General features: G+C 42.5%; 1 protein-coding gene across 5 annotated transcripts in view; it reads right to left on the bottom strand.

The window, feature by feature from the left end:
- LOC131878292 (protein kinase C-binding protein NELL1-like) overlaps positions 1-23,921 on the bottom strand; it is a 24,749-nt gene continuing 828 nt past the window's right edge. Inside the window, exons 2-17 of one of the 5 annotated variants that reach the window (XM_059224224.1) lie at positions 12,090-12,462; positions 11,778-11,987; positions 11,597-11,702; positions 9,015-9,182; positions 8,551-8,682; positions 8,024-8,126; positions 7,766-7,957; positions 6,443-6,562; positions 6,227-6,322; positions 5,916-6,143; positions 5,661-5,832; positions 5,404-5,588; positions 5,083-5,336; positions 4,687-5,004; positions 3,476-3,511; positions 1-1,465 (exon numbers count right to left, since the gene is read on the bottom strand). In XM_059224224.1, the coding sequence (XP_059080207.1) occupies positions 1,121-1,465; positions 3,476-3,511; positions 4,687-5,004; positions 5,083-5,336; positions 5,404-5,588; positions 5,661-5,832; positions 5,916-6,143; positions 6,227-6,322; positions 6,443-6,562; positions 7,766-7,957; positions 8,024-8,126; positions 8,551-8,682; positions 9,015-9,182; positions 11,597-11,702; positions 11,778-11,987; positions 12,090-12,462 (3,038 nt within the window). In that variant the 3' untranslated portion in view covers positions 1-1,120. Of the gene's footprint in view, positions 3,512-4,686; positions 5,005-5,082; positions 5,337-5,403; positions 5,589-5,660; positions 5,833-5,915; positions 6,144-6,226; positions 6,323-6,442; positions 6,563-7,765; positions 7,958-8,023; positions 8,127-8,550; positions 8,683-9,014; positions 9,183-11,596; positions 11,703-11,777; positions 11,988-12,089; positions 12,463-12,561; positions 12,686-23,921 lie in introns of those variants that run through there. The other 4 variants (XM_059224226.1, XR_009373000.1, XM_059224225.1 and 1 more) reach the window with 4 other exon arrangements.

Here is a 23,921-nt window from a genome sequence, read left to right as displayed (position 1 = left end):
TTTTCGTAAGCACCGGTTATTATTTTCTTTTTTTGCTTAATCATGAGCCTTTTGCTTGCATAAATAAGCGGGAACGCAGTCAACAAAAAATGCAATTGAATGGAAAAGAACGGATTGATGACGGGATAACGGCCTAGGCGTAGGCACCGTCTATCCGAAAGTAGGTACATCTCATTTTCCATGTCAAATACTGAAAGAAATGCTGTACTGAGGCCGGTCCGACCGGGGCCATTCAGAATGGGAGCCAAGAAAGAGAAGAACACCACAATAACACAAGTTCACAGAATGTGGCATTGACAAAACATTTCAAAAGTGAACTTTAAGAACATGGTTTTAGACAATTGCTCATGAGATATCTTTTCTGACTGGACAGATTGGACCATTAATAACGCCATAACGGAGCAAGGGGAAGACATGGTTGACATTACAATTGGAGACCAGCCAGATTTAAGCCTCCTGAGGCCTGTTTTTTTAAAAGCTCGTACCTTGGGGTTAGGGGCTTGGACGTTAACCGTTATGAAAATACACTCGCCGAGCTCAGATGTACGAGCGTTCAAAAACCTCGGCTCTGGTAAGATTTTTCTCTTGAGGTTTGTCAGGAAGGACCCCCATTATAAGCAAGAACGGGTGTCGTAAATGAAGATAAAAAGTACAAGTATGGCTTAACCCAGCCGTGGATACAAGTGGTGAGAAAAAGCGGGATGTCTTTTGTGGCTCCAGAATTAAACAAACTCACGTCACGGGGCAGAGGGTGGAAGTGAATTGACGGTCCTGAATAAGGTCCTTTGAGTGATTAGCTGTTGGAATTCAGTTTTCGCTAATCGAGTGGAGGTGGTGGGTCAAGTAGATGTTAATCATTCCACCAGACAAGATTTCCCTTTTGATCGTCATCGATGGGCCTCGCTCAAATCACAATTGCTTGGCTAAGATGTTTTTGTCCGGCGGAGTTTCCTCTTGCCCCTCCGGCCATCACAGGTTGGGTGTGGAGGAGGACTCTGAGGAAATCTTGAGCATGTCTTTCCAATCACGTGTGTTGGCACGGACGTAAGAGTGAAGTGAAGTGCTGCTCCACGACACTCTTACCGACGACGTCAACACCTCTTCCTCCATCATCCATCATTCATCTGTCCGAGTCATCACGACCCTTCTCGTCTTCAAGTTTCTTTGGGCCCCTCGGAGCAACGAGGTGTTCTTGGGGTGGTGCAGATAACAGCGCTGGGGCGCCGCTGGAGATGAGAGAGAGTCCATCATCATCATCATCATCATCATCATCATCATCATCGAAGATTGTTATTGACTCGCTAGATCTGGGCTTTCCCACGACAAGAGCTTTAACTAATGATGTTGATGAGCGCAATGACAGATTCAGGAGATCGGGCGGAAGAAGGGCAGTAGGACCTTGCAGTCTTTGGTCCCCTCGTAAATGGAGACAAAGCGATTGGACAGCACAATAAACAGACCCATTCTGTAACATGAAAACAAGAACCTCATGTTAGGACGACTCGGTTCGGTATAGACCTGAACCACAATCCAAATCATTCGGGTGCGAACTATTACTAGCTTTGAATTCAGACTCCCTAACTATTCTTGTTTCGGGGCCAATTCCATTCATTTTCAGAAAATCTTCACTTTTTAATATTATTCGACATTCAAAAATCCTGTCTCTCATCTTGCTTTTCCTCATCTTTTACCATACATAGCTCAGTAGTAGTTCAATGCAATATAGCCTCAAAGTTCTCCTCCCATTTGAAGTACTTTCCATTTTATGGTTCATATGACAAATAGCGTCAAAATTCCCTTCTCCAAAGAAATGAGTAATCAAATACCCTGTTATCATTTTCTGTTTTTTAGCAAGCTTCTTATTGACTTTGACTAAGGAAGGTGTTCAGCCTCACTGACTTGCTTTATGAAACACACAAACAGTACGGCAAAGAGTGGAAACCAAAACTCTTTGGTGAGAACAAGCGTAAATAGATGTTGATTTAATATCTCATCAACCCTAGATACTACTGAAATTGTGGGAGCTCAGAGTATTAAAATGATAAAATGTGGGTCCAGAGCTTAAAGAGAGCAAAGACTGCATGCACCAACTTCCTGCCTTAATTTTGTTTAAATAAAGTCAAATCCAGTAAGAGCCCGATAAAAAAAATTATGAATTCCTTATCTGCAATAAAACTGGAATCATCCGATCTCGTGAAGGGCAAATTCATATCAAACGAGTCCTATCGTGGAAAAATTTCCTACAATATGCCAGGACCATAATAGCAACCACGATTTTCTGAGGGAACGGTAACTCTTCGTTATTTGTGAGTGTACAGGGTCATGCCAACAAAATGGCGACACGTCTATCACTCCACACTATTAAGCTCCAGATAACACTTTAAAACCAATCTTCAATATTTTTTGTTACTTACATTTTTGCCGCAGACGGCATTATTCTGCGAAAACGACGCTCTAACAGTCCTTGCTCTGGCACCACTCACAAATATTTCCAATGTGCCACAAAATGGAGCTTAACGACCAGTGACAATGAAAGCCAGCCAATCACTAAGGTCCATGGTCTTGTGGTTCAATGCTCTTGAGACCCTGCCTGCCCTTTCATTTATTCAAGCAATGAGACCGAAAGGTTGGGAGTCAAGAAAATCAGGCAAAGCTCAATTCACTTGACAACTCCTCAAAAATCCCCATAACCCTCCCAAAGCAACGTTGTCGAAAAACTCTTTTTGGAAAATTGATTGCAAGTTCACCGTCTCACAACTCAGTTCAGTGCTCTTTCAAAAATCAGCAATGGTTTGATGTGAATCTTTCATGATCACGAGGTTTTTTTGGTGATGCGGATTGTAAATTTGATTCTCCCTGTCTGAAAGGGTACCCGTGGGGAAGTCAAGGTGCTGGCATGCTTACTGGGATTCCCCTTTTAATCGATGACCAGTGATTGGAGATAAAATGAAAAGAGCAATGTGCGAACACACACACACAATAATGGGCTCGACAAAGAGTTTGAGGGCTGCGTGTTATTGTTGCTTTTGGTGGTGGTAGTTTTGTTCGTAATGGTGCTAGTTTCCCCAATTCCCCAATGAAGGTTCTCGTCACTTCGTTGAGGTCATTGAGAAAGATGACACGTCCATGAGGACAACGGTAGAACCAAAAATGGTGATGAATGCAGAGTCAGAAGCAATGACGAAACCAAAGAGGCAAAATTATGGTAAAAGTGATCAAAAACACAGGGACAAGACGACAAAATACTGGAAGCAGAGGACGTAGACGCCAAAGCAGCGGTCGAGGTAGAAGCAGCTGCAACGGCTGTGCGAGAAGCAGCCTCGGTTTTGAGGACTGAGGCTGGCAAGGAGTAAGCGTGATTGGTGCCAAGAAAGCCAAGGATCTGAATCGCTAACTCAGACGAAGAAGCGATGAACCCAGTGGGTGTAGTGACATTTGCATTCGTCAGACTGAGGCCTAGTGGAATCGTTCTCACCAATTGATCACAGTGGTTGGGAAGAGAGGACAAAATCTGAAATGAATCGGTCTCAAATTAAGAGAGAAGGACTGGACACGTACGAGTACTATGCATGTACAGCTTAATATAATCATAATCAAATGATGGCCACAAAGACATGAACGAATAAAGACGTAATGACAGAAGGAAGCCCCTAAAAAAAGGATCCTAAGAGCTCAAGCACACGCACGCCCACGATGATGGATGAATGGATGGACGATGAGGGAATGCCTGACTATGAAACGGGGAAATTAACCAACCGAGAACGACATTGCCCATCAAACAGGAGTGGGGCGATCATCAATTCGACAATGAGTCATGAATCACGTTAATTTGTTCAAAAATACGCATAGCTCGATAATGGGTAAACTGAATCAAAATATCGCGATCTCTTGAGCCAGAAGGCAATAGTTGCACAACATTGGCAACTATGTCAAGGATCATGGGGTAAAATAAGGGTGCGCAATGAGTTTTTGTAATTTGTAAACCTTTTACATTCAAACACAAGGGGCAGGTTAGAAGCAACGAAGTAACGAGTGAGTGTGCGTTCCGCTATTTCTCTCTTCCGTCTTCATTCCTGCACAAGGAATAGCTATTTATTCAATGGCCGTTGTTTCCTTTGCAAAAAGCCTATAAAGATGAGCCATAAAAAAAGTCAATATGTTTGAGACATATTTCATGAGATCGGTTTCTCATGCCATCAGGTGTAAAGATAAGAGTAAGATTTCAAACAATATCGAGGGTGTGGAAAGTTGTTGTCAAGGTGTTACCCATATCAACTTTTTGAGTTCCAAATGTGAACATTCTTAATGCAAATAGAGACACTGCCGTTGATTACGCAGTTTTCTCTTGTGATAACGGGTTTTCAAAATTTACTCGAAATAATCAAAGGTCAAAGCGGCTCCGTGGAAGTCTACTTTCCACAGAATTTTGCGTAGAGGAGAGTCAACATTCGACCCAAGAAATCTGATTTTCAAAAAAAGGGTTACGCCGTGATGCAGTTGCTTGGACTCAAGATACACTCAGGGGTCTAGCTTGAACCAGGCTATAAATCAAAAATGGCTCTAAGCTGTTCATTTCCCGCATTCTTGTTTGGGACGGACCATTTTGGTCATCGGTTTGGAAACTAGTAGCCCTAGCCTAGAAAGAGCGTCTTTTATCTGAAACTCTGCTGGGCCGGACACACGTACCTCGCAAAGGCAAAGGGTACAATTTGTATCCATCCAAGTGAATCCGTGGGCAATGCCTTGAGAGTTGTGCACACAGTTGGGTTGTGGAGCTTGTTCCAAGTTTCGAATGGCCATCTCTTCAAGTGCTCGCCAGAGAGCCATATTTCCGCCGACATGACAGTTGGCCTTGCAAGAAGGGAGGCCTTGGTTCATGGCTAAAACCCTCGTCAAAGCCAGAGTTTGGGACAGAAATGTCTCGTTCAGGAGAGACGTGGGGAATTGTACTCGCTCAGAGCTTTTTGCACTTAATGTTGGATCCCAGCAATCAACTTGACCATCCTAAGGCGAAACAAGAGATGAGCAACATATTATCAAGCCGTTGCCTTCACTTGAATTAAGAGTTTCCCGTGGGCTTACAATGCATTCACATGCTTGACAATCGGATGTCCACGTGTCACCGGATTTGAAGGTTTGAAATTCATCCTGTATCTTCATATTGCAAGGCTGCATCTGGGAGCATTGAGGACAGCATCCGGATGAGCTCACACCTTGCTGGCAATGGCACTGAATTGCTTCGCAATGGATGCGCCCAGCTTCACAACGGCATTCTTGGCACCCATCTGACCACCATTTAGAGCCATTCTTGTACATCATACCACCCATCACACAGGCTGTGGGGATAAGTTATCAGACAAAAATCATTTGCAATTCATAAGTTCCATCCCTACACACACTTACCATCCGTACACACAGATTCATCTTGACAAACACACTTGAAAGAACCCTCCGTATTGACGCACTGGCTATTTGAATCACAGGTGTGGAGCCCATGCTCACATTCGTCCACGTCCACGCATTCAAGTTGTCCACCATGCTCAGGATTTTGATAGTTGGTATAGCCCTCCAGACATTGGCAGTAGTGCCTGTAATGTTGAAGCCAACGAATTGCTTAATGCGGCGCAATGATAGCGTGATCAAAAGACAAGCTATCTTACCATCCAATTTGGTTGACACATTCGGCATGAGCTCGGCACCCGTGGTGCTCTGCTTCCAAGTTGCATTCGTTGATGTCGTCTTGACACTGAGCTCCAGTGAAGCCGTGGAGGCACTCACACACTCCCGGCGAAACACACAAGCCTCCGTTTTCACAGGCATCCTCACATTCCGCTTAAAAAATTGACACCCCAAACACAATTTTGATTGGACCCATCGTACCTAGATTTCTGAAGCTAGTATCTGACAGAACTTACGTTCACAAATGGTTGTGCCATTACCCACGAAACCAGGCAAACACTCACAAATGGCCTGACCAGGGCCTGACGGGGTGCAAGATGCATTCGGATGACATTCTACTTTAGTGTTGCTAGTGTTGCTGTTGCTGCTGTCACCGTCTTCATTCAAACATGGGTTAATGGGTTCACAAGTGAATGCTTCTCCCGAGGACGATTCTTGCGCCTTAAAGCCCGATATGCATTCACCTGGGTTCATGAAATTGAAAAGCATTGACATATTGTTCGACTTTAATGATTTGATCAATTCCACATTGGGTCATTTTACTCACATCGATAAGATCCCGGAGTATTAACACAAGTCGTATTTGGATCAGTGCAATGATGTTGCTGAGGAGTTTCTCCCACGATCTGACACTCGTCAATATCTACATGTAAAAGCCCAGAAAAACGTAAGAGTGAGAGTTCAAGGATCTGTTTGACCAACGCAATAAAAAAGAGAGGGGAATTTCATTAGATCTGGTGCAGTAGATGGGCTGAGGGTGTACCTTGACAAGCAGACCGACCATCGCCAATAAAACCATATGGACATTGGCATGTGTAATGAAAATGTCCGTTTACACATTGAGCACTGGGATGACAATCGTGGCCTCGAGAGCAATGGTCAGCTGAAATGAGAAACGATAAGAATGCTTCAAAAGCTCCCTTGACGAAATGAAGGTATTTTTCATTTTGTTATCAAACAATTTTAAGAAGATTTTGCCGCATAGACTTATCCAAAGGACTGTAAGACTGCAAGCTTGCATTTCGATAATTTGCACCGCAGCAACGATTTCTGATTTTCATATGTTCTATTCTGGATCCAGCTTCTAGGGAAATTGATGCTGTCCCCATGATTTTTTTAAAGGTTTGTTTATTATCAGTTTAGCTTACTTTGCAATATCCGGACAATTACGTCATCATTAGATGACCCCCCTCACCCGCCAGATTGACGGAGAGGTAAGGAGACCATATCAAGTCAATTCCTAGCTTAGGGAGTACTCCTGTCTTTGGAGGAGCTCTCCTTTGGACACTTGCCCACACTTTCCCCCCCTCCCCTTCTTCCTTCCTTCCTTCCTTCCTTCCTTCCTTCCTTCCTTCCTTCCATGGGTGTCTCTGCTCTTCCTTTAAGACGATAGTGGTCCATTATGGACTTCAACTATTCGACTGCTACTGCCTCGCTATCTTGGTTGACTCTTTTCATGGCACTTGCTTCATTCTCCCCGGGATTTTTTCCCTCAACCAACAAATGACAGCTCCAGTCAAACACTCTTTCCGTTCAAAGACCCTTTGCATGTTGTTGGTGCCAGGTTAGCTTTTGGTCCGGAGGACATTTCATTATATAACGGATAGTAGTACGAGAGGCAGGGTTGGTGGTCCGATTGCTTGCTTTCCTACGAAGGCTCTTACTACATAATACTGCTTCCTTCCTCCCTTCCCTCCTCCGCATTCTGCAAGGCTGGATTGAATTGCTTGCCTTAGGTTTCTCCCCTCAGTTCGCCTTTATATCCTTCTATTGTTTTTTATTCGCCACATGCTGAGGTACCACTGGTAGGCTACTTCCACAATCGGCCTTTCACAACTTTGGAATGTATCAGTAAGTAAGATGGACCATGATTTTATAGCTCCTAAACGTGGCTATACCGTAGATAACAGAAGCTATCATCCCCATACCCGATCTCGTCAGGTTTAATGCCTTCAACAGCGCACACTCCTTAGACGAATGAATCTCTGTAGTTCAGTCGTCTACGATTTAAAAGAGGCACTAACTTCAATAAAAATGCATCAAACTAGTACGTTTTATAAAAATAACATTCAAATCAAACATTTACCTTTGCAAACTTTGCAGCATTTGCCTTCCTCCAAGATTTGTTCTTCAATGGAGCAAGTCAAAAGTGGGCACTTGTCTTCGATTCGATGACAATGCAGTCGGCCGTCATCACACGAGCAAGACACGCAGGGCTTAATGGTGGGTTGGTGAGAGGTACCATGAGCAATGAGCTCACCGGATAAACGGCAATTCTCTACAATGAACGGAAAGCCTTAGCTAACAAAATGAATTTTCATATGTGCCCACTCGATCGTCTCACCTCTGCACGTGGGACAACAAACTTCATTTTCGGGATCAGCTGGCCGAGGATCAGAACAATTCAACTTGGGACAAACCGGTTGCCGGCAAACAATTTGTCCTCTCTGGGAAGATGATTAAGAACAAGAGTAAGTTTCAGGTTATTTTGGACTGTCAATGATCAATATGGTTTTCCATTCCTCAAACATTGGTACATGTTCGTCAATGAGCTCGTCACATTTTTCACCTCTACAGCGGCACTTTCCTTCCCCGATGGCCATGGCAAGTACACAAAAACAACGAGTAAGCGCATGAAGATGGATGCATTTCGTGGGATTGCCTTAGTGTACTAACTTCAAAGCCTCAACCAACCTTGAATGACGGTGCATGTTTTCGCTCGAACAATGACAAGATTAGCAATATTACGGGTCTCTTCACTCATTCTACGGTAGTTTTGCTACTCTCGCTAATGCTGCGGCTATTGCTGTTGTTGCTGTTGCTATTAAGCATTCGCTTTCTATCTCCTTCTTTCGATCTGCGAATACGTACCACACACGAGCATAATTGACAGCCTTCACTCCATGAGGCCCCATCTTCCCTGACGAGGCCTCCTGGAGCGCGACAGGATTTGGGACAATCACACTCCTCCAATTGCGAAAGGCGATTTTCCGCTTGACTGAGCTGAAAGGCCAAAGAGATCGGATAAGCAGGCGCAAACCAAGGCGACCTCAGGTTGACAACGAAGGGATTACTGGTAACATTCCAACCAACATTTCAGCCTACATAATACCTACCAATGGCAGACAAACCTAAGTAATTTGACCGGTCTAAAGGATAAGCCAAATGAAACCCCTTTTTGCTGCACAAACGGTTTTATCGTTTCAGGAATAGCAAGACTTAAAATGTTTTCGGAAACTTGGCTCTTTGAGCTCATATTTGGTTTGCAATAGCTCTGGAGATGAAAACCATTACACTTGACGAAGCCCGGTTTATGGCCAATTTTGGATAATCACCTTGGTTTTGAGATCCAGTATTTGCTGAGAAAAGGTTTCTTGTAGAGTTTGGACGGTAGCTTGAAGTGATTGGAACTGCCCACAGGATGGACATGAAACTGGTGTATGGGGGCATTGTAAAATGTGGCCGTTCTGACCACTGACCAGGTGCAGGTTTTGGAGGTGACCCTGAAAGGATAACAAAGGACTAGCTATTTATTTGGTCCCACATGAGATGGAAAAAGGTCCTCTGACTGAACAACAAGCATGCTAACTTAGTATAGTATGCACCATCTCTGACATATTATCTTGCTCTTCCCTCCCAGATGTCCCCCTGGAAGTGAGTGAAGCAAGAGAGAGGAGCCAACCGAACTGATTCATTAAATCCAAAGGGGAAGGGGGTTTCTTACAGCTTCGTGCCATACTTATTCAGATTCCTACCGCCATTCAGATGATCTTGGAAATTGGTTGCTCTGTCTATAAGAAACATTCAAGCCGTCTTGCATTGAATTACCAACCAGCCAAGCTTCACATACAGTACATTGTATTTTGTATTGTGGTGGGCCACTAGCTATCCCTGGTGCATACCAGTGAAGTGGGGAACCATCTTCTGGAGTTGAAGTTCCAGGCCATGTCTTGCCAAAAATCTGTCCCCTCCAACGTTCAACACAAATATCTCGTGTCCATAAAAAAGTCAAGTGGGTAGAGCCTTCAACAATCCTGTCTTTGTAACAAACTTATTCAACCAATAGGAATAGTTTTTGTTCCATGTAGCTAATTAAAAACAATACGGCTTAATACTTTCTACAGATTTGAAAATGTTGTCATTAAAGGCAATTAATGGAGTGTTGGTGCAATGGTTGGCCTAATGTGCTAAAGGCTATGATTCGCTAATTCGAAGTTGTTTTGCTCTATTGTTTCCTTCCATTCGTCTCTAACATATGTAAATCACGGACAACTTGAGGTATGATCTTGGAAGGGAAGAGGACATTTCAATATCTCCTGCACCATTTACTTTATCCAAAATGAGCAATTCATCCAAACAAAATATTTGGTATTGCTGGTGCGAGTCCGAGTGCACTCGAGTCTTTTTCTAGATTTTCGAGAAATTGGCCGGACTCGAGTCTTTTAGAGGTGACTCGAGTCCGGGCTGGGAAAAAAGGTTATTCATTTTTTTTTTTTAATTTCGCCAAACGAGTCTTTTTGTTAGACCTGACTATAGTAAAAGACTCGAGTCCTCTGCCCTTTGATTTCTTGAGTCCTTTGATTTTTTGACTTAAGTCCGACAAAAGATTAGAGTCTGGCAAAACGTCAAAAAATCAAAGGACTCGTACGAGTCCGACTTTTGCCGGACTCGCCCCAACACTAATGATTAGTTAAATGAATTAAATGAACCTCAAATGTGTGTCAACTCATGTTGAAAACAAGTCTGGTCAAACTTAGTAACGCTGGTTTGCAGTCTGCCGCCTCATATGTTTGATCCTGTCTGCAAATGAAACAATTGAATTACTCAAGTGGCCTGAGTGCTGTTCTAACAAAATTTTAGTCCGGCCTGACCTAAAATTTCGCCCCTGGGGTGGAATGAATTCGACATTTTTGGTATGGTTTGGATTTTCACGGGCTTTTCTAACCACTACAAGGAATGTAATCCCCAGTACTATTAAAATGAAAGGTTATATTTTGTCTATTTTTTACCTTTTAAATTTTATATGACATTTTTCTGGCAACGAATTTGACTTGGCCGACCAAGATAATCCTTGACTGTAGGGTTGATCTGGAATGCTCGTTAAAAAATTAAAAGGATCAATGTTAGATTATTACCTTTTTTTGTAGCTAAGATTTTTACGGATTTTGTAACCGATACAAAGAATGTCATTCAAAGTAAAAAAGTGATGTCTGATTGATCAAAAAAAAAACTATAACGAGAAATGGTCAAGTACAATGATAAAACACTTGGTCTACCAACGAATCGGTATTAGCCAATCTATGAAGCCCCTCAACATAGGGTTGGTCAGGGATTTTGGACAAATACTTATCTAGATATTTTTTTTAAAGATAATGCAGGGTCAGATGTAACAAAGACTCGCCTAAAGTCCGACGGCAAGAGGTTATATAATTTCGGACCCCAGTTTACAACATAAGTTTTTTTCATTTTTTTATCAGTGTTGAATCCCTAGAATTTTTATCATTAATTACGCTACATGATATTCCTCTCCTCTCACTATTTGTTGTTTGAATACCAGGATTTGGGCACAGGCCATGAATTCATTTATAAAAAACATATATTATGAGGTATCGTTCATACATTCGTTGAAAACTGTAAATTCCAAGTGCCTTCAGTCTTTCCCAATACGAAAGATCAGCCATGCCAGAGGTGTATCTACGTAGTGAAGGAGCGGAACACTTTTTCTATTTTTTGAAGATGACCAGAGTTCAAGGGCCCCCAAATTGGAGATCCATACTCAAGATGCGGTTGGACAATTGACTTATCGATTGACATATCGTTCTAACCTTATTTAGATTTAACCACTTCATCGTGGGATTTCCGTAGTCACCTCCAAAAGTCATGACTTGAAATTTGTCGCCATTTAAGGTTATATTACCTTGAAGAGAAAGTTGTGCGAGTCTTGCTGTCCTACGTACAGGGTTAGATTTTGACCGGACAAAACTCGAAAATCCAAAGGAAATATCACACTTTGATGGACTAACCTGAAATCACATATGTAGGGCAGAATTAATATTTGGTCCCCTATTGGCAGGTTCCTGACATTTGACGCCACTTACTGACAATCAAGGAAGACTTGTATCTGACTCCCAGACACGGATATGGCCAACTTGTGCCATTGGTTGTCAGCTAACTGCAGAGGGATAGTTTCCACAGCCAATTGATTAAGAAATAGCCCCCTTGGCGACGAGGACGACTTGGGGGACAAAAATGCGGGATAAAACATTCGAAGTTCGCCTCGCCGTCCTGATGATTGAACCTCCAGGATTCTGTTCAAAAGACCACAGAGCCATTACAGTAATGAAATAGATTTAGTGGTTGAACCGCGACGTCCTCGAGAGTGCCTCAAAAGTAAGGGTTCCCCATCTTACCTATGCTCTTGGCTAAACACGCCATTTGATGACGGAGGCGGAAACGAAGCGGTCAGAAGGAAAATCGTCCCCACATTGGACGATATTTGCTTGAGTGACGTGTAAAGAGTGAAGTCTTTTTTGACCGATCGGATCACATGCTTGAATGTCTCGGGAGCATTTAAGAAGGCTCGAGGCGGGACCTGACCTTGAAAAAAGACGGCGGGTGTGGAACTATGGGGACCCGGACGATAACTTACGCCTTCCAGGCTGATGTTTTTGAGCAATTCAAGGACATCCACACGATGAAGAGGCGAAGGGGTAGGAGGAGGAAGTGAAGACAGATCGGAAACTGCATGGTTGCCGGGCTTGATGGTCGAGTCTTGTTCAACAGCTGAAATATTTCAAGCAGACACATCATTTTGTATCATGTACAGAGTCATACAGCACGTTGAGCCGGAACTGAAAATTACAATTGATTTATTTATGTTACCATTGGCCTGGCAAAAACGAAGAAGCATCCCTGCGTGCCAATAGGGTTTTGGATCATTCTAACCTACTTCTGATCGATGGGAATCGTCCGTATGCAAACTATCTAGTAGTTAGTTGACTTCCACAAGCTTCTTTGAACGGATCGTTTTATCTGGGACGAAGATACGTAAACAGTGATGCTCTTATAGCACACCTTACTAGTAGAATTGTGCATATACCGTGCTTGGACCAGGCCAGGTGAGCATGAGAGATGAGAGAACGTTTGCTTCGCTGCTCTGCTTCCCAATCCCATCAGACTTCATGTTTGTCTACTGTACTACAAATACGAATTGCCGCCGGGATATCTTTTTTCATGCGGGTTCGAAAGCCGACCGAGTTCTAGTTCCCATGTTCCCATTGTCCCTGGCATTTGCGAGTCCAATATGAACTTGATATGTATGGATGGAGTTCGTCTGGAGCGAAGCAAATCAAAGATGCACGCGCCTGACGAGGTGTCTCTGGACCAGCCAGCCATGATGCTCCATGAGCAATCGATGCAAGACGTCCAATCTTCTCATTCAGTGGGATCTCCTTGAGATTACCCTGATACAGTCTGTCCACGGCCAGAGAAGCTCGAAATCAGCTAGCACAAGTGCAAATTGAAAAGTAGAGCGTGAGAAAAGTGGGAAAAATGTGATGATGATGATGATGATAATGATGATACCACCACTGGCAATACAGCCCACTCGGCTTTCATCACTCACTTCATTGACGGACAGGAGGGTTCACTCGGACCTTCAGACAGGGACAGATCAGGAAAAATTTGATCTTGTCATTTTATGCTGACCCTTGCTAGTTGTAATGATAGAAAACTTGCACACAATTAAGCTGACTGGCAGTAAGATTGGTTTCAATTTCATTGTCACTCATAAATAACGCGGTCCACGCGAATAGAGGATGTACGTACGCTCCCTTCATGAAACTGGAAGAGACCGGCTGGAAACAAGAGATCCTGATCCGACATATATACGTGTACGTATACCTACAGATAGTACTGTTGCGCCAGAGAGGGTTGATATTTGGACTGTAACGCATAAGAAGGCTAACAATCACTGTGGCTGACCATGATGATCAAGATCATGATTATTTTTTAACTTTCTAGCTTCTAGGCACCAACATCGATTATAGCCTGATGATATAAAAGGCTTGAAAATGCAAATTTGCAATAGATCAACCACGTCGAAAAAACTGAATTCCGTTTGATCATTGCTACTCCTATCCCAAGGTACAAAAAATAATGAACCAAGAAGCAGCTCTCAGCAAGTGGTTTGATCACAAATAGCGATCAAAAATATTGACGAACCATCTTAATTATGAAGTTATTCCACATACGCTTCAGTCTTTATTGTTCGCGACATTTGTGGCAAAGCCCATTAGGTTGTACTTTCTCATTTTTCAGTCCTTGAGTACTTTAATCTCAACTAACTGTCATAGATAAATCCTTTGAATTGAGCCACTTTCACAGAATTGCAGTACATTTCGATGATAAATTTCTCCCCTGAGATCGATAAAACAAATTGCTCCAACTTTCCCCTCTCTTTCACACACACAAACCCCTTCCCCCTCCTCCACTCCCCCTTTTGTCTCCTTTTGTCCCCCTTTTCGTTCGGTAGATTATGGAAGTACTCTTTAAGTCAAGAGTGAACGAGATTAACATCTAAAACTACGATTTTTTTTGCAAATTCATAGCGCAAAAGTAAGGCAGGCTCCTATATTAATTTTAACAATCCTTTAGCAAGTGTAAATTCGTTGGTTTCTTGTCTAAGGCGTGCCATGAACGTATATATAAATGCTGAAAATTGAGTTCGTCGAATCCAATCCCATTGTTCGGTGACTCTACTCCGTTTACATTTCGGTCCGGTCCGTCCGTACGTAGTTATCACATATAAATCTGGACCCATGCCATTGTTTATTTGGATAATATTGGCCACACCGAAGACGGTGCCTCGTTTGTAGAAAACGTACCAAAATAAGGTGCTGGAAAGCAGAGTGTTCAAGAAAATACGAAAGGAGTCTTTCTGCTCCATGAAAAAAGCCGTTGTCACACTTGCTTCATACCGCTCAGGAACACAAACGCATGATGCCACCCTAAGTACCCGTAAGCTTTGCATGGTAAGTACACGGTTGCGAAATTGGTTCCGAAACTTAGCGACGTGAGTGTATCCCAGCCCTGAAATTCATTATCCATCAGAATTCTATGTTTACCCATGGTGAGTCATGAATCTTGGTAAAACAGGTCCCCGCTACTTTGCGGATCTTGATTCGGCCCTCTGGGCATGCCAAGCGACCTTGCCCTCAATGATCCTAAATGGGGTTGGACCACCGGTGTTGGGCCTTTCTCATCTCTCTTTCGTTGTCTGTTTGTCTGTCGTCTGACTGTCTATCTCTCTGTTGGGTTAGCTTGTCGGTCTCATTCGAGCTTTCCGTGCGCAGTGAGTACGTACTTTTTACCGGTATGTGCGAAGTTCCCCTGTCCTTTGAGTTTTGGGTTTACAATGTAGCTCAGAGATTGCCCAAGCCCACTTAAAGGACTTTCGACCAGCAAAGAAAGTGAGAGACCCGCTTGGACGTCGTAATGAAAGGCAAGCGGGAATCAAAACAGTCGTTGAAATCTGAATAATTCCGAAATCAGTTGAATCCGTCGTAGACTACTGTACTATGATGATATGGTGGCAAGGTGGCATGGTGACATTGGCTGGGACAGTTTTCTAGAACAGTGCAAAATGATGTGCCCAGAGGAGAAGTCACAACTATCTTCTTGAGCTTCAAATTTGATATTACACCATACAAATTTTGGACTCGTGTCTGATGTGGCCATGAATCTTCTTCAAAGGAGATGAAGATCCAACTCATCAATCTACGAACTGGAAAATCTCAGTCAGACTCCAGTACAGTACATATATACTGACTGTGCCATATGTTCAAAGTGAGAAATGATTCAGACGAGCTTTGAGACAGACGAAATTCATGTGCGCGGGCAAATAGTATCATGAGCCGCCCCTTCATCTCCATATTCAAAGACCACCACGACAACGAACGATGGAAGAAAAAATGAAACGCAGGTGGAATCCAAGACGAAGGAGACGAAAGAGAAGAAGGAGATGAAGAAAAAGAGGAGAGAGAGAAATAGAGATTGGTGTCGACACCTGATCAAATTTCTACTGGCCCAGGATAGTAGATCGGCCTGGGTAGTTACAAAAACTCACTTGGATAGCTCCATACATAGTGCAGCATACCGCCCGTCATAATGAGATCCTGGATCATGCACATATTCTACTTGGTCCAAAAGATAGATTGGCTCACAGGCCAAAGGGTGAGCAAGTCCTGTTTCATATCACACTTCCGCCGCATGTCTGGCTGGACTTGAACACGTTGAATTCGCTTCTCTGCGATTGGACCTGATGATAGGATGATAACAGGATGTACGGAGGAGCTACAGTGAGTTCAATCATCTATAAGATTAATTATGCTGACAACTCGTGGAGCAGACACAGAGGAGACACATTTAGTTTGCCGTAACTCGAACATTCTTTAGAAGTACGAGTCCATTTCTCTCTCCAAAGAAGCTGGTGGGAAGCCCAAATACCGCACGTACAAGTTTCAAGCACTTGAACCCCGGGAACTGTTCTAACTTGGGAAAGGGATGACTTGTTTGGAAGGTAAATACTATGTACATACTTCGTTCACTGATGGTGCAGTAACTCGATCGAGTGACGCTCTCCCACCCTCCATGGACACATAGGTACTAAATTATTGTGGCTGCCAAGAAACCGGCCTTTTTAACTAGACTATTTGTGCCTTGTGTGATGGTGGAGTCTCCCCACCCCACAACTCCAAACGCACACACCAAAAAGATAATACATTAGCCGCAAGTCAGCTCAGCCCCCCTTTAGTCGAAAATCAAGTCTTCAAAAAAAAGGCACATTTACTGTAAGAGGGATTCGGACCAGTCAGGCTGCTGTTGCCTGAAACTTACGTTTGATAACTTGCTTTGCCATTTCTACTTGGAAAGTTTTAGGATTCATCAAGAGGGTTCCTTGTCGTTGCAGTATTCGAAACCAGTACGCTGTAGTACTCAGATTGGCCTCGAGGCCACTCTCAGTGGCAAGGCAAGAGGCCATAAAGCAAACATTAATGAGATATTTCAACGAACTCTTTTTCTGAAGTCAAAGTCAGTGCTTGTTCATCGGACAGAAAGAAGAGGACTGCTTTCTAAAATATGGACAACAGCGCCATCACTACGGCATTGCAGGATACTTTTGAATGAACCTGTACACGCTTTTCATATTAGAGTGTCGAATTTAGCCACTTATTTCCATCCCATTGGGTTTTTGTTCCAAAAAATTATGAGCTGCTTTTGAACAGGCTTTTGGAGTAAAATATTTATTCAAATTTGTCTTGCTCTGACTCCAAAAGACTTAGATCAAAACTGGGCTTTTTCAAAGACAGGTATAAAAAACAGTTTGTTTACTGGCTTCAGTGTACTTGTGTGGGCCTCCCAATGAAGAGAAAGAACCTAGAATAACGAAACATGAAGACAGCGGCAACTAAGCTGAAATGAGACAGACAGATCAATCAATCCAAATCGTTGGAACGGGGGCGAATCAAGTATAGATGAGACTAGGCCCATAATTTCAGAATGAAAAATATGAGTTCGGAGCATAAATCTTTTACTCTTGTCCATCAATTTCATTTTTACAATCAAAGCGAAAATAAACGCGTCTACAACCTTTTTCATGCCGGTGAAATCGACATCATTCGCTTACCCCTTCGTCTTTTTTCAAATTCTTGATTTCGGACCCTCAAGGCACTCTTTCTTGGCGAGCAGATCTCGTGGAGAGGCCTAGATCGGCAAGGACGACATGTTTCATTATACCGTTATACGGACCAATTTCTGTCCTAATATTGATATTGTTGTAAGTATCACTACGGCTCGAGTGAGCGCAAGTGCCCCACCCTTAGAGGCGTATCAGGTGGATTTTCCCCCTTGAGGGCAACGGTCCCTTTGGTGCTTCGATAATCCTAAATCAAGAACTTGAAAAAATCCAGAGGGTAAGCATGTGATGTCGACTGCAACTGTATAAAAAAGGTTCTAGACACGTTTTTTGGGTTGACTGTAAAAATGAGATTTGATGGAAAAGAATCAAAGATTTATCCCCCGAGCTTTGGAAAATATGTGTTTATTCTAGTCTCATCTATACTTGATTTGTCCTCGTAATTAGTAGGAAACAAAAAAAATCAAATTCGGCTCTTTTTTTCTTCTTCCCTTTTAATATGCACCAGTCTGTCTCCTCGTATATTTCATGACTAAAAATCCTTCGCTGATGTTTTTTCGTCTTTTGGTTACATCCTTGAGATTCCTCTATATCTGAAAGGTATTTCTTGAAACGACGAATTTGCTTGAATTCTGCTGTACAAGGGGAGGGTTTGAAAAAATATTGGTTATACCACTTGCCTAGTTTCATGAGATTTTTCTAAAACAAAGCCCGCTAATTGTAAAGTCTAGTTTTTAAGATATTACCACTAGATGGCTCAATGATAAGGACATGCATCGACGGCATTGTCAAGAATTGGTCTCAATAGTTAATAAATGCCTACTAAAAAGACGCTTGTGATATTTCCATCCTACTTATCATAATGTGATTTCAAATTCACTAAATCTTAGCTAAGATGTAATGGAAATTTGCAGTCACATTGGGCCAAAATATTAAAAAGACGCTAGGTAACTTTAATACCTGTTGATGCTATGGTCAAAGGCAATATGGCCCCTAATGAATGTTAGCTCACTTACTTTAAGATTGTATACAATCCATTAATGAATTAGGTAAATCCATGTTTCACCATCTACTTCGTTACGGCCCTGGTGATCTTTAATAATCAGAACAAGCATTATATTTGGTAAAATGTATGGTTATTGGCAAGCACTTTCAACTGAAACGAGCCAAATTGAGGCCAGATGATAATTTCCCAGGAAGTCTTCTCCTCTCCAGATATACTACTATATCGTCCACACTCAGGTCTTTTCTAATGACTCGGCTAAGTAAACATCAACTCACGAAGAACATACGAGGATAAATGAACACACAATGAGACATGGGCTGCGAATTTGTGCACGTTCCTGTCTTCTGCCTCGAATTTGGCCCCATACTCAAGATACACGAGCACTTCCACAGTGGCCGTGATGATATAGCAGAGAATCAATGAGTAAGGGCTATGGTCGTGTGGGAGATCCGAAAGTAAAGGGCATCAAAGAAAAGGGTTCCTCACAAGTCGAGAAAAACACGAGATGTTATTGTTTGGCAATGTGTGTTCGAACTTGAAATTAGTTCATGCTTCTGGCAAGGATTGACGACAAACAGTGCAATAATGGGCTGCTTAATTGACGCAAACAGTTACCCACTTCCAGAAGGCCACACGAAGAAGACCTTCATCACCATCATCATGCATTGCGGTGTTCCATTGAGTTCAAAGTCCAAAAGCTGGCATTCAGGCACACAAGGACAGTTCCGGGAACGTCATGGGAAATGCCCTGATACTTGCTCCAACACTCCAAATTGATCTCCATGGACGGGATCTGTTCAATGTTCCTTTTTACGTTCATCATCTTGCTGGTGATGATGAAGACACATCGTTGTCGTTGTCAGTCTGCATCTTTAGAAATGGGAAGCTGTTTTATGGTAATTTTCCATGAATTTGCTAATCAATCAAAATCATCTTACAGAGGAACCCAATTTACTATCTCAGAAGAAAAGGCGATAATGACCCACGTGTTTGGGCCGTGCACTTCGACAACCTGATGACCCAAACTGATCGAGCATGTCCCACGTCTAAATCCTCCTCAAATGTGACGAACATCATAAATTATTTAACTTGACAGCTTTAGACAGAGTTTGTAGACAACTGCAACAAAATGGAGGGGTCCCTTCTAATTGCTACCCTCTTTGATTATTTAGGTTGAATAGCATTCAGAAAGAGTCATGTTATGCTTGGTCTTTTAAAGAGGCCATGCAAGAGCTGACCATTGGAAATTGAAATTAACCTGAAATACGACCATGACATTCGATTTTTTTTTGATATTTTCAGTGGAGCGGTCCGTTCTTTGCTCTTGTGAGTCCTTACGGCCAAATGCGTTGCGTGTGCCACTAATGAATTCTTTGCCAGACCACTCCTCGGCTTTGATTTTGGGAGCAGACATGCCCATTTTACTTTTCAGTTTCCAAGCACTCTATGCCGGGACAGTGCATACAGGAACTGCCACAGATTCACACATCTTATAATAAATACATATGCACTCAGGGTCAAAATCTGGCTGAAAGTCGCTTGTTTTCATAAACGACGAGGCTCTCAGCTATTGGTAGAGTAGTGATTAACCATGATGAAAAATAAAATCATCTGAGAAAGGCCATTGTACGCTCTCGTCGCGTGACTGCATAGTGAGTGATGACAAATCGGCAACGTTTTCTGTGATCCTCACTTTACATGATCAAATATATGAGTAGAAATATGTGACCGTAATGATCACGTATGGCAGTGTTTAACTTTTACAGTGGTGGAATGGCTGGCTCTGCTTTAATCGGAAAAAGAAAGCTGCATGTTCAAGCCCACCATGCTTTAAGATCAATTGGAACCCAAAGACAGACAACTCCTGAACAAGCGATGAACTAGGTTGGAGCTCTTCCTCCGTGTTCCAATGGCAAAAGGCTGTGGTTCAACAGCCAGATACTAATAGTGTGGGGTGGTGACGATGTTTGTGACGCCGACCGAGGGTGGGCATGAATACGTGGATCTTGGAATCTATGGACAACGACGAACGACTGTCATGCTGTAGTTTGGACCAAAGGAAGCCTCCTTAATCTCGTGCGTTTATGGCTAGGACGGTCGTGGGCCAAGGAACCGAATCGACAACCAAAGAGGTGAGACAGACAATGAAATGCCAAGAACTGGGCAGGACAAGCCTCCCTTCCTTTCACTATAAGCATGCATTGGTTCGTCGCTAGTCAGAAATGAATAATACTATCACATTCGTAGGCCAGCCAAGGATTGGGCACATTTGGTGTGGTCGTCAACCAACCAGGAATCACGCTGGTGTTCATATGAGGAGGTATCTTGTCCAATAAATCGATAGGAAAAAGCAAGGAAAAGATGAAGCCACCTTAGGAAATAGTCCACACAACTGCCTCAACCGGCTTTTTCCAACGCACATGGTTAAGGTCGCCCAAAATGGAGGTCATTTGTTCAAAGACTACACGGAAAACCCTTTGAAAACTCAATTCCTTACTGTACGTACAACAGACATATTATGTTCAAGCAAACAGCTAGCCAACTGCACAAAAATGTTGCTTCTAATCAACAATAAAGCCATTCACCAACGAAGGCCTCTAAGGCATTCCAGGGAGCATGTAGTCAAGCCCGAAAGAGACAATGGTTTGACCAGTCTCATGGCTTACCTTGTACGAATCAGATAACATTCGGGGGGGATACTTTGAAGGAAGTGAACTTTCTATAAAGCGCAGATTTTTGGGGGGAAATGCAATTAGAAAAATACTAATGATATATTCTGCTACTCTTAGTCTTGTCAATGCGAAAAATGTAGAAAGGAGAGTGTATGACTGGAAGTAAGAATTAAGCGTTTTGCTTTCATCAGATCATGGCCCTGAACACCGGTCAGGTTGACTGATCCCGTCCATGTCACAAAAAAGTTTACAATTAAAATTTCAATAACCTGACTATCGATAAAAACGCCATTATTACTACCACTAAGATCACAAACTACTTCAAGAACGGCAACAATCAAGACGATGATAACAATGGTATAAATGACGTAAGTTTGAACAACACAAAATGTTTCGCAGTTCCAATGATATTTACTTTACTTTAGCCTCTATTGGAATGCCGCATTCACATGATGAAGACAAAGTACAAAGATGTTAATTGAGATTTTATTAAAACCGCGTAAGACAAGAGTGCAGTGATTGTGAGATGAAAAAAGAGGCTGCATTTTTTAAAGGACAACAAAAGCTGGCCCGTCAAGTCAGACCATTTAAGGTACTATTTCTTAAACTTTCTTACCAGCCGTTGTTGACTCTTATTGAAAAAACTGATTATTTTTCATTTCATATAATCCCATATTTGATATCATATTTTTCACCCTTGGATTTGGAGTTCTGCTTCTTTGCGTCGTGATGGCAGCCAAATGGCTACATTACACGCTAACAATCGCCCAACACTTGAGGTTTTTGGAGCCCATAATGATGGTAATCTTCAAGGCCTGATCATATCTGTCATTTTGAGTCGTGAAATCGGGATAAGAATTATTTGTTTAGCTTTGAAGAATGGTAGATGTGTGCTCAACCATGAACCACTGGAATACGGACGCAGCTTTTAGGGTCGACAATTGATATTTTAAAATTTAGAAAAGATATTGTGTTCTTCTTTATACGAGACAAGCCCCAGGTCGCTACAACTACATACTTTAATTTTCAACCCAGTCAAACACCTGGATCGAAAGTTAGGCCCTCTTAAAGCTCACTAAATGAATCTTCACAGAATGAATGGGCCAGCCCTTTTGTGGCAATTGATTACCAGAAGAGGGCTAAATAATTCATTATGTACCCCCCTTATGCACTGTGCTGTTCATTCGATTGAGCGGAAATCTTAAATATCCATTGGAAGGACAAATTGCAATGACCGAATGCCAGTCTCACTTGAAGAAAAAGTCGTGCAGTGATTGTGAGATGAAAAAAGAGGCTGCATTTTTTAAAGGACAATTTTTTAAAGGACGCTACCAACCCGTCCATGCTCCAATCGTTCATGGTTCAACAAACGCCTCTAAGCCAAAACCTAATAAGTAAGATTCATTGACTTCCAGGTATCAAGGTGCACGAGAGGCCCGGTATCTACGAGGCCTTACGGTTACGAGACCAGGTTACCAGTATCGTTGTGCAAACATTTCGTTGTTACCGCAGACATCCACCGGTTCCTGGTTTCTTCCTCTCGATGTAAATGATTTTGTACACGTGCAATTGCCTCAGCCGGCCTGCGAAGCTAGCTAGTTAGCACTCATTCGTATGCATTTCTAATAGTAAGTTTCCTAATTCTTGTCAGGTTGCTTCTCCGTTTGTAGGTGTGGCAAGTGTCTAAAAGCTCCCAAGAAAAATGTCGAGAAGGAGAATCGAATTGGGGACCTCTCTGAATCAAGAAAACTGCACTAACCACCACTCCCAATCTATGATGTCAAAAAATTGCGATTCCCTGAACGAATCTAAAAGTATTCATACCAATTGGTTATCAAAGGGTTTGTTTACTTGTGGAATTCGGAAAGTTCTTAATGTTTCAAAAATGCTAATTGTAGATCAAGATAGAGTTATACTTATATTCACGGTGGGGACATTTGTGTGTCGAAGCTGACAGAATCAACGCGTTCTTTTGACAATTTTCATGACTATTCGAAAAAAATGGATCCTGCAGAGGAAGTTAGAAAATTCATTATCGTAAAGCCCGGCGCCGGTGACCGACCGATCAAAATTTGCTAATGCTGATATTGGAATAAATAGAGTTTATCGTCTCAAAACGCTTTTTGAGGCATCTGGAGGTATCAAAAGACCTCCAGGAGGCCGACCACCGAAGCTCAAGAGGACATGGGATGTCATTCAAGTAGTTCCAGCCCGTGTTTCTAGGAATTTCCGCCGTATTGTTGGTGTCCTTGCTTGAGACTTCAATATCAGGCTCATATGGCCAGCAAAACGCAATGGTACTTTGAGACCAATTTCTTCGAGTTCTACCCCGATGACTTCTGGTCTCTTTCATCACCCAATCTGAACCCCCTGGATTTCTAGTTATGGTGGTGTGTTCAGGGAGTGACCAGTACGAAACTTCATCAAAATATGAACTCACTCCGGTCCCAAATTCGGGCAGTTGGAGCCCCATTCACTCCAGATGAAGTCCGTCATAGAGGTGCTAGCTTTCGCAGCCATTTGGAGCAGGTTGTTGACGCCAACGGTGGTCTTGTTGAATAACCTCTTTGTTTTTTCGATATCAATCTCACACTGTTATTACGTACTTGAAATCATCAATTTAATTCCTGCAAAGTTGTGAACAAATAAAGCTTTTCGTGGAAAAGTGTTACACATAGATGTCCCCACGGTGCAGATTCCATTGCTTGAATTTCACCTTCACCGAATTCACTTTCAATGTGGAAATCATTCAAAACCAAAAAGGATATCTGTGTAATGAGAAAGCCCCACAGTGCCCCATTCAAATATTCATATTCAAATTCCAATCACGAAAAAGAATCTGAAGCCACGATTCCAATCGAAGACACTC

The sequence above is a fragment of the Tigriopus californicus genome, chromosome 3 (genome assembly GCF_007210705.1).
Source record: "Tigriopus californicus strain San Diego chromosome 3, Tcal_SD_v2.1, whole genome shotgun sequence".
Lineage (NCBI taxonomy): Eukaryota > Metazoa > Arthropoda > Copepoda > Harpacticoida > Harpacticidae > Tigriopus > Tigriopus californicus.
The sequence above is the reverse complement of the archived record's forward strand: the minus strand, read 5'-3'. Positions and strand labels throughout refer to the sequence as shown.